Source organism: Bos javanicus, chromosome 4 (genome assembly GCF_032452875.1).
Source record: "Bos javanicus breed banteng chromosome 4, ARS-OSU_banteng_1.0, whole genome shotgun sequence".
NCBI classification, from domain to species: Eukaryota; Metazoa; Chordata; class Mammalia; order Artiodactyla; family Bovidae; genus Bos; species Bos javanicus.
This window is the reverse complement of record NC_083871.1, coordinates 50223888-50240526: the sequence shown is the minus strand read 5'-3', so window position 1 is coordinate 50240526 and position 16639 is coordinate 50223888. Positions and strand designations below refer to the sequence as shown.

General features: G+C 40.9%; 1 protein-coding gene across 4 annotated transcripts in view; it reads right to left on the bottom strand.

The window, feature by feature from the left end:
• Nucleotides 1–8798, bottom strand: part of NME8 (NME/NM23 family member 8) — a 48855-nt gene extending 40057 nt beyond the window's left edge. For 2 of the 4 annotated variants that reach the window (XR_009735890.1, XM_061414014.1), the window contains exons 1-5: nt 8383–8798; nt 7297–7336; nt 7163–7220; nt 6866–6972; nt 2496–2567 (exon numbers count right to left, since the gene is read on the bottom strand). Coding sequence is in view for 3 of the 4 variants with exons in the window: in XM_061414014.1 (XP_061269998.1) it covers nt 2496–2567; nt 6866–6972; nt 7163–7220; nt 7297–7329 (270 nt within the window). In the remaining variant the exon portion in view is untranslated. The remainder of the gene's footprint in view (nt 1–2495; nt 2568–6865; nt 6973–7162; nt 7221–7296; nt 7337–8382) is intronic. The other 2 variants (XM_061414013.1, XM_061414015.1) reach the window with 2 other exon arrangements.
• Nucleotides 8799–16639: the final 7841 nt, after the last annotated feature.

The following is a 16639-nucleotide window of genomic DNA, read 5'->3' as shown; positions in this document are numbered from 1 at the left end:
CAACGAGATGAGTGTGAGGCAAGCTTGGGTGGTGAAATGACAGGACCAAGGTCTGGTGTGGATGCGGTGTAATGTAAGGAGAAGTCACTAAGATGACTTTTCTGTCTCTGGCTTGAGAAACTGGGTATGTTAAGATATTACTCACCAGATGAGGCAACACTAGAAGATAACATTTCCGATGGGGATGTGGAGGGCAGGAGGGGTCTAGTATTGCACCAGTTCATTGTGAGACGTCCTTGAGCTATCAAGAGGAAAGATCAAAGGACCGGTTGGATACACAAGTCTGGTGCTCCAAGTGTAGGATTTAGCTGAAGACGTATATACTTGAGTTATTGATATATAAGAGGTGACAATTTGAACTGTGTTTGGGAGAAGTTTTCTAAGAAGATTTATAGCATAATGAAGTCAATATGTAACGGCTGAATAAAGAAAGGTGAACCTGTAAAGGAGAATGGGTGGGGGGGATGGTGAGTAGCATCTAGGAAGCAAAAGAAAAACCAAGTCACAAAAGTCAAAAGAAGCAACTGTTCCAAAAAGGAGGGCATGACCACCACATTTAATACATTTGAGAGGTACAGAATGATGAAGACCTGAAAGCATTCACTCTGTTTAACAACAGGCTGATAATTGGATACATTAGCAACAGCCAATTTGGTGGAATAATCTGAAAGAAGTTCGATTGAATGGGTTGAAGAATTAATGGGATGAGAAGAGATGGAGTGAAAATATAGAAACTCTTCCAAGAAATTTAGCTCTGAGGTAGAGCAGAGAGGTGAGTGGAGGCTGGAGAGGGACATAGTATCAAAAGAAATTTTTTTTAATTGGAAAGATTTAATTATATTCAAAGGCCAAAGAGAAGAATCCAGTTGAGAAAGATTTGAATGAAACCTGACACTCTAATTACCATTTACCACTAAAATGGACCTCCATGAGCTTTCTAATATCCCTTGAGAAAGCCCTTCCTGCTAACAGGCTGGAATGAATTTGTTGTCAGCTAAGAACACTGCCCAAAACAAAGGTGGTTTTGTAGTCATGGATTGAGATTCTTTTTTTTTTTTTTAAGTTTTAATTTTAATACAATTTTTAAAGGTTGCTTTACATTTGCAGTTATTACAAAATATTGGCTATATTTCCCATGGAGATTCTTGAATTAGGATTTTGAATATGGGAGCAATGGGTGATAATAAAGTGAGGCGTAACTACAGGAAGTGAGTTGGAAGAAAAGTTCATTGGTAGTTAGGAGAGGCTAGGATCCCGCAGTCCCAGGATGATGACAGCATGTGAGCATGGAAGGAAGATTTTGAGCCCTGTCTTCAGGTGGACGTGGGTCTGCTGCTCAGACCTGACTCACTTGGCAGGGGATGGCCACCCCAAAGCTGCAGACTCTATGTGGGCCACCTGCCCAGCCTCTCCTCCTGAGTCCCAGGCTCCCAACTACTGCTGCTACTAAAGCCACCTCATGGGCACATTAACCTGTCAAGCCCATTCCTGCCTCTGGTTGTTATTCATTCTGGTTCCCTGAATTATATCTAGGCCAAGGGTCTGCAAACTATGACCTATACAGAAATGATACTTCTGCAAAACTGAAAATACTTACTGTCTGACCCCATATAAACAACAGCTTGCTACCCCTCAGATAAATCATCAAATCTTTCCTATCCAGTTGACAGCAATATCTATAGTACAATTTTTAAAATTCAGTTAACTGTATCGTTCACTTCCCTAAAAGAGCTGCAAGATTATTGTTTAACAGAAGCAAAAAGTTATATTTGAGACGTGTTTTTAAAATAATTATTTATGATATCAAAAATGGTCTCTTCAACAACAAAGAAACAGTCCAAACCCTCTCAGGGAAGAATTGCCTTTTTGCTCTGTATCACACAAGCAAGCAGTTACCTGACTCTTCTTTTAGAAACCAGAATTTATAATATTTTTTGATTATTAAAGTTGTTTATCTGGGAATATTTGGAAAATATAGAAAACTATAAGACAAAAATTTAAATTATATATACTTCCCCCATACACAGAAAACTTCTTTTAGCATTCTGGTGCTACCTACCTTCTTTCTATGCATTTATAAATAGAGAAAAGCAAACTATATTACAAAATAGTGACTATATAAGTATTTCTTTGTATTGATATATATGAATATTTATAACCAATTCTCTTCTACTGGGTATCTAAGAAATTTCCAATTTTTCACTCCTATAATAATTCATCCTGTAATAAAAATCTCTGATTATTTTCCTTAGGAAAGGTAAATACCATTTTGTTTCTCTTTTTCCTGATCAACTCAGTGTATGGTAGTCTAATCTTCACAATGCATTATGAGCTCCTACAGGTGAAGTTATAAAATATAATAAACAAGCAAATGTAAGGCAAAAAAATTCTACAATTACTATCATCAGAGAAGAGTTCCAGTCACTGTGCAATGTTATTTGCTCTTTAGCTGTGAATTGGAGTCTGATGATACATTTGAGAATAAATATACTTACAACACTGAAGAGAAAAACAGGTTCACATTTATCTCTAAATGGCTGGAGAGTCACAATACTGTCAGCTTCTGCCTAAAAAAAATTATTTCATATAATGATAAAGGACACTATGTTCAAGTCATTTGATGTACTATATTCAAAAAATGCAGAGATACATAATTATGTTTATGTTTACTACATTTCCTGAGTATGTTATAGTTGTATTTAGAATCAAGTTACACATTCTGGCAATTCAGACCCTATCTCATTTGGCTCCAACCTTCCTTCCCACTCTTCATCCTTACAGTTCCCAGCCTGCAGCTAAACTCATCTCACAGACTGCTTCTTATACCTGGGCTTTTCCCCTTGTTACCTGCTCCTTCCCTTCCTTTTCCAACCCGGCTCAAGTGTCCTTCCTCCAAGAACTCTGCTTTGCTCCCCCTTCTGCTGTAAATCATCTTCCCTCCACATAACACTTCATCGCCCTTCTCTCAGGGCACCAATAGTCCCCTTCAATCCTGTACTACTGTGGTACGAACCCAGTTCATGTTCTCTGTTAGAAAGTGAACTACATGCACAGAGAATCATACACACCCTTGCATGTCACCCCCCACCTTATCAGTCAGAGCTTCCTACATGGTTTTTTGAATAAACTGGTTGTCAGATTTAAAAGCCTTTGATTTTGAAGTTTTCTCACAAATTTCAAGTTGTCTTAAATTGATTATCAACAACTATGTATTAAATAATAGTGTTCCTGCAAATTAATGTAACATCCCTTGGGCCAGCTATCAGGATGTATGTTATAGGATCTTCTATATAAGAGTTGCATTTTGGAACATAGAGTGATTGTTTCCAAACTGGGTTTCCAGAGGTTCCTCAACAGTGAGGTGCAAGCCAAGGCGGGGTCCCTTGGCCCTATGTCAGCCAGAGGGGCTATGTTGTAATCTTTTTTTTTTAACACATTGGATTCTACATCACTTTCTTTCTTTCCCTTTCTTTCTTCCTTCTTTCTCTATTTTTCTCTTTTTAAAAAAGTAGGCTTCACTGCTTTCAAAAAAAAAAGAAAAAAAACTTAAAAGGAACTAACCTATAATATTAAAGGACAGTAGTCAAAGATTACTACTTTGACTGTTACCCAAGTGGCTGTTACCCAAGCCAGTGGGGGTTCTTCTGTCCTTTCTCTTCTCTGTGCCAAGGATCAGACCAATGAAACTGTGAACACCGGTCAGATATTTAGCAAATTTTCTAGCAGGCTATGAAGGGGATTCCTTGGCACATTTTTCCCACTGCTTTTTCCTCCTGTCCTTCAGCTCTCTCCCAGGACTCAAGCCTGGCCAAAACTAATGAAACTCAGGCTCCGATGTCTCATTGCAAAAATTCATTGAGACACAAAGCGATAAGAGGTGGATTTGTTAGGATCCAGAGAGAAGCCACTCTTCAGGGTGTGAACCATTGCCGAGGGCAAGGGCTGGGGCCATGGTATTAGGCCTGGCTAGGTTTTGTGACGGAGAAGGCAATGGCACCCCATTCCAGTACTCCTGCCTGGAAAATCTCATGGATAGAGGAGCCTGGAAGGCTGCAGTCCATGGGGTCGCTGAGGGTCGGACACGACTGAGAGACTTCACTTTCACTTTTCACTTTCATGCATTGGAGAAGGAAATGGCAACCCACTCCAGTGTTCTTGCCTGGAGAATCCCAAGGATGGGGGAGCCTGGTGGGCTGCCATCTATGGGGTCGCACAGAGTCGGACACGACTGAAGTGACTTAGCAGTCAAAGATTACATTTAAAAGTAGTCTAGCCATCATTGTTACAATTTAATATTATAGTTAAGTACTAGCAAATAAAGCATATAATTAAAAACTATAATACATAAAAACTATAATACATGACATTTACTGAATTTTTATATGTATAGGCACAATGTTAGTACAAGTGTTCAAGTCTTTTGTTGTTGTTGTTCTTTTTTTTTTGTTGTTCAAGTCTTTTAAAAGACCACATAATAGAAAAAATTTTATACTGACCATGAAATTTAGGGTGATTTCAATAGGTAATTAACTTGATAGGTATTAGTTTTGGATTCAAGTTTACAAGTTCAAAAAGGGTCTTTCTTTAGTTAACGTCAGGAAATAAAATATCCAGCAGAGGTCGCCCCTCCATTGCTCCCAGTGGAGGTTCGGAAGCTATTACACATAATTTTTTTTTTTTTTAATAAGCAGGTCATAGAAGAAAAATAGCATCAGTCTAAGTGAATGTACTTTGTTGGTTGTGCTCAAACAGAAGAGAAGCCATTTAGAGACAATGCATACGTTTTTGTTGTTGTTAAATTAAACAAAAGAACAATATGAACTTTGGGGGGATGTATTTTAGAAAGTTTACTAGCACTCCCTGGTGGAATAGATATAGTGATGAAACTGATTCGTGTGAGGCAGGTTAAGGAAGTCTGGCTGGCTGGGGTACTGCTGGGAGGACACACTCAGAAGGCTCTGGGTGGGAGGAGGCGCTGTGAAGACCGGTGTCCTCCTCACATAGCCCTGTGCTGTGCTGAAATGGTAGCCCAAAAAGCTACATGGGCCAATCCTCCTGGACCCACTCCTCAGCCTCCACCACAGTGCCCAACCCACACACATACCCCAGGTCTGCTCCTACTCAGGCTCTATGAACAAGGAGGGATTTAATGATTCCAGACCACCTGGGAACACAGCATCAAATTATACTTTCCTCTCCCTTGCGTTCTATGCACCAGTTCCCTTCCGGGTAGCCAGACAAGTGAGCAGGGGTTCTGCCTTGCTGTCTGTCCCCATTGACCCCAGTTTCCTTTTCGACCTGGAGTTTCTTCATGATCTCTAGACCATGAACTTGCACTCCTATCACTTCCAGACAGATTGCCATGAGTCACGAGAATTTTCTGACCCTTGATTCTCCAAGATCCATTTCCCAGCTATTAGATCCTTCTGTTATTGTCTTATAATTTCTTACACCAACCCAACGTCTATTGCATATGGCAATTCCCTTTCGGCCTCATTCTCTGTCCTCTGAAATTCCCTGTTGTTGTTTAGTTGCTAAGTCGTGTCTGACTCTTTGCAACATCATGGTTTCCCTGTCCTTCACTATCTCCTGGAGTTTGCTCAAACTCATGTCCACTGAGTCAGTGATGCCATCCAACCATCTCATCCTCTGCTGCCCCCTTCTCTTTTTGCCTTCCATCTTTCCCAGCATCAGGGTCTTTTCCAATGAGTTGGCTCTTCCCATCAGATGGCCAAAGTCAAGTCAAATCTAGAATCACAATTCAGTTCTACTCAGGCGGCCTGACTCTTCAGAGTTAAGGTTGTAATATAATGCTGCCCTTTAAAAACTTATATGGCCCTTATTTTAAAAGACAAAGTCAATCTCTTGACAAAATGAGTTAATGATTGTATATAACCACCTACTCTCTCTTTTTTTAAACTTTTCTTTCTGTTTTCTCTTTGTTGGGTCTTCAGGCTTTTTTTTTTTCCCTTCTTTGCAGCCCACCTTCTTTAAGAGGAAAAAATAATAAAAGATGAGTTTCTAAGCTTTAGACTGTTTATTTGTAACCTTGAACTAAGAAAAAGAAGCCCTGTAAACAATGTGTCTGCAGAAGAGGATGGACAAACGTAAGCTAAGGTCAGTAAGCAAATTCATCACAAGGTTGGGGTTGGGAAGAGTCAGGAAGGCCTGTATACATGAGAACATGCAGTAGATTGAGGCTTCATATTTGTATCAGGGATTATGAGTTTTCGGGATAAGAAGTAAAAATACATGAGTTATCTGCTTTTACATCTTAGGTCTAGCTGGTCTGGACATGTTTCTGTCCAATAGAAAATGAGTCACATACATACTTTTAAATCCTCCAGTGGCCACAGTTAAAAACTAAAAAGAAACAGGTGAAGATAATCTAATGATACATTTCACTTAGTCCAATATATCCCCAAATGGTGATTCTAACATGTAATGGATGTAAAACATTATTAATGAAGTATTTCACAATCTTTTTTTCATTCTTGTATTTTATACTTAGGATGCATCTCAATTTGTGGGCTAAATTTTAATCATAAATAATTGACTTCTAATTAGATTTCATAAATTCAAAGAGGTAGAGTCACATATCTAACATTAACTGGGTAAATGACCAGAGTCCTACCCTAAGCTTTCTAGTAAATGCCATTTGCAATCCTTATTCTGAACACACACCATATGCTCTGGTAAACCATGGTAAATGACCTTAGCTTTATAGGAATGGGACAAAAATCACATTTGTTCTCAGACCTAGTGGAATTAAATATACAGTAAATTACCAAGTAAACACTGTTCATTTTGAAGAATTGACAGAACATTTAAAGTAATAAAATAATAGTTTAGTGGAAATCCTTACTACAGCAAAATGCAGAAGTTCATCTTCATTCAGCTCATTTTTCAATTTTCTGAATAAGGTTTGCATTGCTTTGCAAGGTCCACACCAGGCTTGGTAAACATCGATCACTAGAAGATGATAATATTCGTGAAAGAACAAAGGCAAAGAGTCTTGAATAGCAGCTTCTCCCAATTCTCAGGGCAGAGAAAAGACAGAGCAGGTTTTTACTCTGGGAAGTGGGGAGCGGTGCTCAGTGTTGGGGTGCCACAAGATGCCCTGAGCCTAACTCCAGACGGTAAACACCTGGGAAGCCAGTACCTGTTAGGCCTTTGTTCTGCATCATCTCATCCCACAGGCTTTGATTATTGATGACCGCCTGCAAAAAAGAAGGAGTGTCAAAAGTCTTCAAGGGCCAATGCTCTAAGTAAAGAATTGTTGATGTGTCTGCCTACCTGTAACTGGATTTCTCGCTTTTTGCCTGCCATTTATCCACTGTCACACAAAAGAGGGAAGAAAAATAGAAAACATGTAAAAGGAAATTTAAATAATGTTGTTTATTCATTCAAATAGCATCTTAAGTACTGCAGAAATTTTCCCTCAGCAGTATTGGATTATGTACTTTCGCCTCTTCTGGAGAGAGAAGAGTCGTGGTCTCTGAAGAGCTCTTCAGGCTGGGATCTGTGCTAAATGCTTGCAGCAGCCATACTGTCTTACCCTCCCAATAATTCTGAAGCAAAGTAAGTCATAAAAGAAGCAGACTCACAGATATAGAGATCAAACTACTAGTTACCAGTGGGGAGAGAGAGATGGAGGAACAACATATGGATAGTGAGTAAGAAGTACAAACTATTGGGTATAAGGTAGGTTCAAGGACATATTGTACAACACAGGAAATACAGCTAATATTTTGTAATCATTGTAAATAGAAAGTAACCTTTAAAAATTGTATAAAATTTTGAACTTTTTTTTTTAAAGGTGCTCTATAAGGTGGGCAGCCAGTTGTATGTTTTGCAAAACTATGGCCAGCTCAATAATGAACTCTCTGTCCTTCATTCTATATTTCCTGGCACTGAATTCCCATAAAGCAGTAGCTTCTAAGAAAAAGAAGTCAGAACTGTTAGGAGACACAGGTACTTAAACAGAGTTTGTTTTTCCTGGAGGATTATAGAGTGTCTGTGTGCCACATGTTAATTGTCCATGAACATGAACATGGATCTTCCTTGGGTTCCTTTCCAGGGAGATTTAATTTTTAGAGCAAGGCCACCAGTGTGTTCTGAGGCACAGCATAAACTTTGTGCAGATGTTAAATCAGTGAGGCCTAAACACCTTGCTCCCTGGTGTCAAGGTTGTTTACACATGGCTCCAACGGCGTGTGTCACTGGACACTAGTGTGAACAAAGGAGTGACCAGAAACAAGACTACATCCGGCAAAGGGAATTCTCTCACGAGCGTTGCACAAAACAGACCCTTGTCTAGCTGCTAGATTCTGAAGGATCAAGAACAGGAACTCAAAATCCCCGAGGGCATCAATCCCTTACCAAGGCCTGTGTTTTCGCGGGATAAATTCAGCCAAGCTCAAGTCCCTGGGGTGCGCAGCAGGCCTGGGCGGTGGCCGGACTCCCGTGGCGCCGATGCTGGTGCTGGTGCTGGTCCCGAGGATGAGGAGGAATGCCAGGACGGTTCCGGCAGCGGAAGAACGCCAACGTTTCCCTCCACCCGTCCCCCTGCCCGCGAGCCCCGTCCCAGCCACCCACGGACCGAAATCCCAGCACGCAGACCTGGGCGGCAGTTACAGAGCAGTTGGCTCCCAAGTTCGTCCACTTCCTGCTGCCTCCTTGCGTCTGGGTACCTTCAGCATCTCCCCTCCTCCTCCAAAGTGTGTTGCTCAGTGCTGCTGCTGCTGCTGCTGCTGCTAAGTCGCTTCAGTCGTGTCCGACTCTGTGCGACCCCAGAGACGGCAGCCCACCAGGCTCCCCGTCCTTGGGATTCTCCAGGCAAGAACACTGGAGTGGGTTGCCATTTCCTTCTCCAATGCACGAAAGCGAAAAGTGAAAGTGAAGTCGCTCAGTCGTGTCTGACCCTCAGCGACCCCATGGACTGTAGCCCACCAGGCTTCTCCATCCATGGGATTTTCCAGGCAAGGGTCCTGGAGTGGGGTGCCATTGCCTTCTCCGCAGATTCCGTCATCTCCTGCACTTGACGCCGGACATGGCTGCTCACCAAGGGCAGTGTGAACCCTATGCGCCTCTGGTTGGAAAGAAGGGCTCCCCAAACTCCAGCCCAGCCAATCCTCCAGATTCCCTTGTGCCTACCTCCCTTCTTCATCTTTAAAAAGTAATTTAGAAAGCACTTTAGACTTACATGAAAATTGCAAAATTAATACCCAGAGCTTCTATATATTTTTCCCTTACCTTATCTTTCACAATCATAGTATAATTATTGAAGCCAGGAGGCTAATGTTGATACAATATTAGCTACACTACAGACCTCATCAGGTCCTTTCCATTTTCCCAAGAATGTCCTTTTCCTGGTCTGGGATTGAGTCCCACATTTCATTTACCTCTCCTTGCTCTTCTCTCATCTAAAACCATTCTTCTGGACTATCTTTATCTTGTAAAACCTTGGTGTGGGTGTGAGTGTGTGTGTGTGTGTGTGTGTGTGTGTGTGTGTGTGTGTTATTTCATTATGGCATTTGCAGAATTTATATCAGGAAATTTTTAAAGTAACAAAAAATATATACTCTCCTTTCATGCCATATGAATTTGATCATTAAAGTTACTTTAACTGCCTTTTCAGCTTGCTCTTTTATCTTATTCTTAGGATTCAAATACACCAAATACATTAGATCAGCTCACTATTTGTCATGATTTTTTTGCTGTTGTTGTTTTTTTGATGTCTATGACTTTTTCTGTGAGTTTTTAACAAGGATTGCCTTTTAAAATGGAGAAGGCAATAGCAACCCACTCCAATACTCTTGCCTGGAAAATCCCATGGAAGGAGGAGCCTGGAAGGCTGCAGTCCGTAGGGTCGCTGAGGGTCAGACACGACTGAGCGACTTCACTTTCACTTTTCACTTTCACACATTGAAGAAGGAAATGGCAACCCACTCCAGTGTTCTTGCCTGGAGAATCCCAGGAATGGTGGAGCCTGATGGACTGCCGTCTATGGGATCACACAGAGTTGGACACAACTGAAGTGACTTACTGCTAATGCTGCTGCTGCTGCTGCCAAGTCGATTCAGTCGTGTCTGACTCTGTGCGACCCCAGAGACGGCAGCCCACCAGGGTCCCCCATCCCTAGGATTCTCCAGGCAAGAACACTGGAGTAGGTTGCCATTTCCTTCTCCAATGCGTGAAAGTGAAAAGTGAAAGTGAAGTCGCTCAGTCGTGTTCAACTCCTAGTGACCCCATGGACTGCAGCGTACCAGGCTCCTCCGTCAGGATTTGCCAGGCAAGAGTACTGGAGTGGGTTGCCATTGCCTTCACCATGCTAATGCTAATGCCTTTTAAAAAATATTATTTTATTCAAGTATAGTTGATTTACAATGTTGTGTTAATTTCTGCTGCACAGCTATGTGACATGATGGTTTATCCTAAGATATTGAATATATTTCACTGTACTATACAGTAGTACCTTTCTGTTTATCTATTCTGTATAAAATACTGTGCATCTTGCAGAGATTGCTTTTAGTCTGAGCATTTGTGACATGGCTTCCCTGGTGGCTCAGATGGTAAAGAATCTCTTGCAATGTAGGAGACCTGGGTTCAAACCCTGGGTTGTGAAGATCCTTTGGAGAAGGGAGGAGTGACTACCCACTCCAGTATTCTTGCCTGGAGAATTCCATGATCTTGGAGGGTTACACAGTCCGTGGGGTTACAGAGTCAGACACCACTGAGCAACTGACCCTTTCACTTTTTTTCACTTTCTGTGACAGGACTGCAGAAGCATGGCTACACAATGATGTTCCATGTGCCTTTGCATGGTCCATCATTATTTACAGCACCAGACAGATTGTATGTTAATTTCTCAAATTAGATTTCCTACTTCCCTCAGCAGAAAACCTGAATCTTTTCCCATTGCCCCATGATGTATTCTTTCTTATCACCCCTCCTCAGTGTGAGACTTGTTCTATTTTGATAGGGTGAGTGGCTGGCTTGGCTTGGGAAGTATTCTGTACCCACTTTTATGTGGGGGTGGGGGGCGGTGAATTCTCTGGTAATATCTATACTTAGAGTACAAGTCATGTGTGTAACTTCCAGTTTATTCCCTGTGTTTAGCAAATTTCACATGGGTCACTCCATTCTCTGAGGTGGCATCTTTCTCACTAGCTTTTTAGTTGTCTGATTTTCTGGAGAAGGACAAATACAACTCTAACTGCCAACAATTCCTACTCGAGTTCATCCTGATTCTGATGATCCAACCTAGGAACACACCTCCCACCATGAATTGCTCCATTCACAATTTGTTGGGGTTTTAATTTTTTGTTTGTTTTTTGTTTTGTGGGGGTGGGGCAGGGTTGACTGCACCATAGCAGCATGCAGAACTTCTCAGACCAGGGATCAAACCCATCCCTGCTTCAGGGAAGCACAGAGTCTTAACCACTGGACCACTAGAGACATCCTGTAGTTTGTTTTCATAACATATGTAACTATTTCTTGATTTTAGGCTAGCAGTCAATCTAATTTCTGGAGTCCCTTTCACAAGCTCTAGTGCTTTTATCCCAGTTCTTCTCATAGGTTACCCCAGGAAGCCATCTGGTAAACCTCTGGGGAATCCAAGTTTTCCTTTGGACTCATGTTGACAACAACATAGGTACCAGAACTTTCCTCTTTAGGAACCTCTTCCTCTGTTGACAACTATTGAGATGGATCTGATTCAATTTACTGACAATCTAAACCTGGTAAAGCAGCAGTGATTGAAAATATATGATACCCCTGAAAACACCAGACGGCGAAGTGCAGGGACAATACATCCTCTTGATATATATCCTTGATAGGGTAAGGTCATATTCAGAAATTCTCTTGCAGGTAATTCTGCTCATCTACTTGGTCCACTGTGGGAATAAGGAGCCTGTCTACAAAGGTCCATTGCATCTCTTAACCCTATGGTTGTTTCCTGTACTCCAACCCATATGCAGAATCTGAGAAGCTTTTTTTTTTAATGAAATTTGTCTTGTTAACCTGAAAAGATGTTATTGTGCAGCACCTACAGGAAGCATTTAGCAAGTGCCACAAATGTTCATGCACATGTTTCAATATCTTCACATAATGCTTTTACTATTTAAGGGAAAACATTACTACTACAAAAAAGGTTTCAATCTATTCTCAAATGATCACATTTACCAGAGTTCAAGACATGCAGGGCAATAGGTGAAATTGAGTTTTCAAATATCATTCCTACTAATTGCACAAAGCTTGAATGTTGAGGTTTTGAAACATAAACTTGATAAGCTCTTGATTTGGGTCTTCCTAGTAGAGACTTCAAGGACAAGTACACTCTGAAACTGTTATTTAAAAGAAAATATATTTATATTTGACTAAAGGAGAGTGTAAGTTAGAAATGCCAAAAAGTCTCTGAGAGGTTTTACTCCTGAAGGATCTAGTACTTTGTTTTTCTTCTAGAGTATATTTGACATTATCTTTCAAGTTTCATTCAATTTTAATTTCAATTCAGTAAGAAAGCTGTGGTACATATACACAATGGAGTATTACTCAGCCATTAAAAAGAATACATTTGAATCAGTTCTAATGAGGTGGATGAGATTGGAGCCTATTATACAGAGTGAAGTAAGCCAGAAAGAAAAACACCAATACAGTATACTAATGCATATATATGGAATTTAGAAAAATGGTAACAATACCCCTGTATATGAGACAGCAAAAGAGACACTGATGTATAGAACAGTATTTTGGACTCTGTGGGAGAGGGAGAGGGTGGGATGATTTGGGAGAATGGCATTGAAACATGTATAATATCATATATGGAATGAGTCGCCAGTCCAGGTTCGATGCAGAATACTGGATGCTTGGGGCTGGTGCACTGGGATGACCCAGAGGGATGGTATGGGGAGGGAGGAGGGAGGAAGGTTCAGGATGGGGAACACATGTATACCTGTGGCGGATTCATTTCGATATTTGGCAAAACCAATACAATATTGTAAAGTTTAAAAATAAAATAAAATTAAAAAAAAAAAAGAAAGACAAAATCTTTCAAGTTTCATTCAAAATGCTTTTTCCTACACTGACCTGCCAGGAGATCCAACCAGTCCATTCTGAAGGAGATCAGCCCTGGGATTTCTTTGGAACGAATGATGCTAAAGCTGAAACTCCAGTACTTTGGCCACCTCATGTGAAGAGTTGACTCATTGGAAAAGACTCTGATGCTGGGAGGGATTGGGGGCAGGAGGAGAAGGGGACGACAGAGGATGAGATGGCTGGATGGCATCACTGACTCGATGGACGTGAGTGTGAGTGAACTCCGGGAGTTGGTGATGGACAGGGAGGCCTGGCGTGCTGCGATTCATGGGGTCGCAAAGAGTCGGACACGACTGAGCGACTGAACTGAACTGAACACTGACCTGCCACTTTGTTTGTTTTTTGGTCCTCACACAGCACTATCCATAGCACTCCATTTTTTCTTGGCTCATAGGTTTATTGGTGTCTTACTGATTCACTTCTAGGTTCTCTGGATCTCTAAATATATATGAAGGACGATAGGAGAGGAACTGGCTTGTAAAATTGCCAAATTGTTTTCACTTTGCTCTCTTCTTGTGGTTATCTCTGGCACCTGGCAACATCACTTGCACAAAAACACTCAAAAATTATTTGGCAAATTAGTGCATTTGGAAATAGCAGACATTCTTGACACATTTGAAAACTGCTTGGTGAGGATTCCTATTTTTTGAATTTTAAACAAAATTCCTAGTTTTAAATTTAAGCACTCTGATCCAGGTCATTAGATGATAAAGAAAATAAATACTGTAGGGATTTACTTTAAGTTCATCATTTGAGCTAGACATAGAAACAAACTACTCTATCTAGGAGAAATTTATGTACATTTTTGTTAATTTTCCCTATCTCCTTCAGGTCATACATTCTAGATTCTGAATGCCAATTTAAATGTCATTCAAATAATAATACTCTCTTTTCACACTAAATAAAAAATTAAGGTTCTGAGAATAATTAAAACATGTAATACAATAAACCCTAAAGATAAAGAAATAAATGTCACTTAGTTTCTTCTCTGCTCTCACTGTCTGACACCGAGGCTTATCATGCTAGAGGAAAGTTGCTGCAATAGAGACCTATGTAAAATAACAGGGGGTTGGTTAAATAGGAGTTCATAACTCAGTCTGGAAGTAGGGAAGGGGCACCACGAGATCCGGCCCATGCCTTTGGAAAAGACAAGTAAGAATACAGTAAGTCCCCTACAAGTTCTGTTCCAAGAGCATGTTCTTAAGTCTGATTTGTTCAGAAATCCAACAAAGTTAGCCAACTAATACCATCAGCTATATGGTACTGTACTATAATGAGTTTACAATGCTTTCACACAAATAATACACCAGAAACAAACACAAAACATAAAAAAAATTTTTTCATCTTATATTTAGTACCTTGAAAAGTACAGTTGTGCAGGACAGCAGTTGGCATAAAGGGGCTGGCACCAAGTGAGCAGGCAAGAAGAGTTACTGCCTGGAGCGGGGAAAGGAGGTGGAAGATGTAGAACTGAAGGATCATCAGCAATAGGAGATGGAGGGTAAGTTGCAACATGTGAACACACGTTCGCATCTTTGAAAGTTCCCAACAGGAAGGTTCATATGTAGGGGACTTACCGTAATTACTCCCTCCACTCGCCGTGAGGGACTGGAGGCAAGAGCAGAAGGTATAGCAAAGCTGAGCATGGACCACAGAGTGAGGCCATTGGGATGAAGAGGGTACGAGGAAGGAAGGTGACTACAAGGTGGAGAAAACAGGATGTGCCAAGTCGTAGAGGATGAAAGAGTCAGACACACAGAGAATTGTGATTGTGATGCTTGGCCTGAAATAAAGGATCTGGGTAAGGTCCCTATGAGTTCAGAAAGGACACCTGTGGCTGGAGCACAGAGGTCCCGTAAGAACAAGATTATGTGTGGGCTTCATATGAAAACAGTGTCAATGTTCTCAAGGCTTAAAGTGGGAGGATTTAAAATTGACAGTTGACATAAAAAGGTTTCAATTCTAGGAAAACCACCATGACATCAGCCTGGTAATAGAAGCAAATATGATTGGGGGCGGGGGGTGGGCAATGAAACAGGAGGTAATAGATAGAAGACTATTTTAGCCACCCAGGAGAGCTGGGCTAAAGACCTCAATGAAGGCAGAGACTGGAGGTACAGGGTAAAAGAGACAGGTTTGTGGAATACTTGGGGGCTGTTATCAGTGAGACTTGGAGACCAACTCTTTGTCAAGGTGAGCAAGTGGGAGAAAATATAGAAATAAGTTTCAGGTTTGAGTGAATGAATGATGCTTTTCACATGAATGAGAGATACAAAAGGAGAATCAGACCTGGAGGGGAAAATGTGAGTTCAGGTTTTAGGATGACAAGGTGGAAAAAGAATACTCATTACCACTATTGACAATCAAATCCCCAGAAAACAAGTAATTGTGCAAAAGCCCTTGTGCATGATCACCTTAGGTTTGAGTAATCACACCTTCTGGCTCAGCCTTGCTCTGTGTGACTGGTAGTTTGTGAATAAATAAGGTTATTACGCTAAGGCTTTTTCTAGAGCCTTTCCTGGTGGTCCAGTGGTTGAGACTTTGCCTTCCAATGCAGAGGGCACAGGGTTTGATCTCTGGTTGGGAAGTGAAGATCCCATATGCCTCAGGGCCAAAAAACAAAAACAAAAAACAGAAACACATATTGTAACAAATTCAATAAAGACTTTTAAAAATGGTCCACATCAAAAAAACTTTTTTTTTTTAAAAAAAGGCTTTTCTAGCTAATTTGTGCTCTTCCTTCCACCCAGCACACACATTTTCTGTGAAATCCCCATGAAGCAATATTAGATATGGTAGCTTTTGCAATCTTAGGCAAGTTTCTTAACCTCTCTGTAGTATTTGTTATTGTTTAGCTGCTAAGCCACATCCAACTCTTTGCAACCGAATGGACTATTTCCCACCAGGCTCCTCTGTCCATGGGATGTTCCAGGCAAGAATACTGGTGTGGGTTGCCATTCCCTTCTCCAGGGAACCTTCCTCCCCAGGGATCAAAACCCAGCCTCCTTCATTGGCAGGTGGATACTTTACCACTGAGCCACCAGGGAAGCCACTCTGTAGTCTTTACTGGAGCTAATAATGGAGCCTATTTAATGACTGCTGTGTGGATTCAATGATTTAAAAGATATAAAATGCTTAAAACCATCTCCAGCTAATGGCAAGTATTCAATTATTGTTTTCTATTGTCGTGCAAAGATATAACTCTAAAATATTTTGATTAGTACACCCGTGTGGAAGTCCTGTCTACCGAAAACTTGAAAGACTAACTTTTCACAAAAATTCCTATCTAGTTAAGAATTGAATGGAGATGGTAGAGAAAGAATGCAGGGGAAATGGGAGTGGGCATGGAGAAGGGAGAAGAATTACATGACTGAAATGTTTTCAGATGATCAATGCTGATATCCTTTTACACAAATGACTCAGTGATTAATCAATAAAAGAAAGAAGTAAAATTTTGATTACAACCTCTGTAAGTAGGTCATCCTCATGCATGTGTGCTAAGTCACTTCAATCGTGTCCAACTCTGTGTCACCCTATGGAC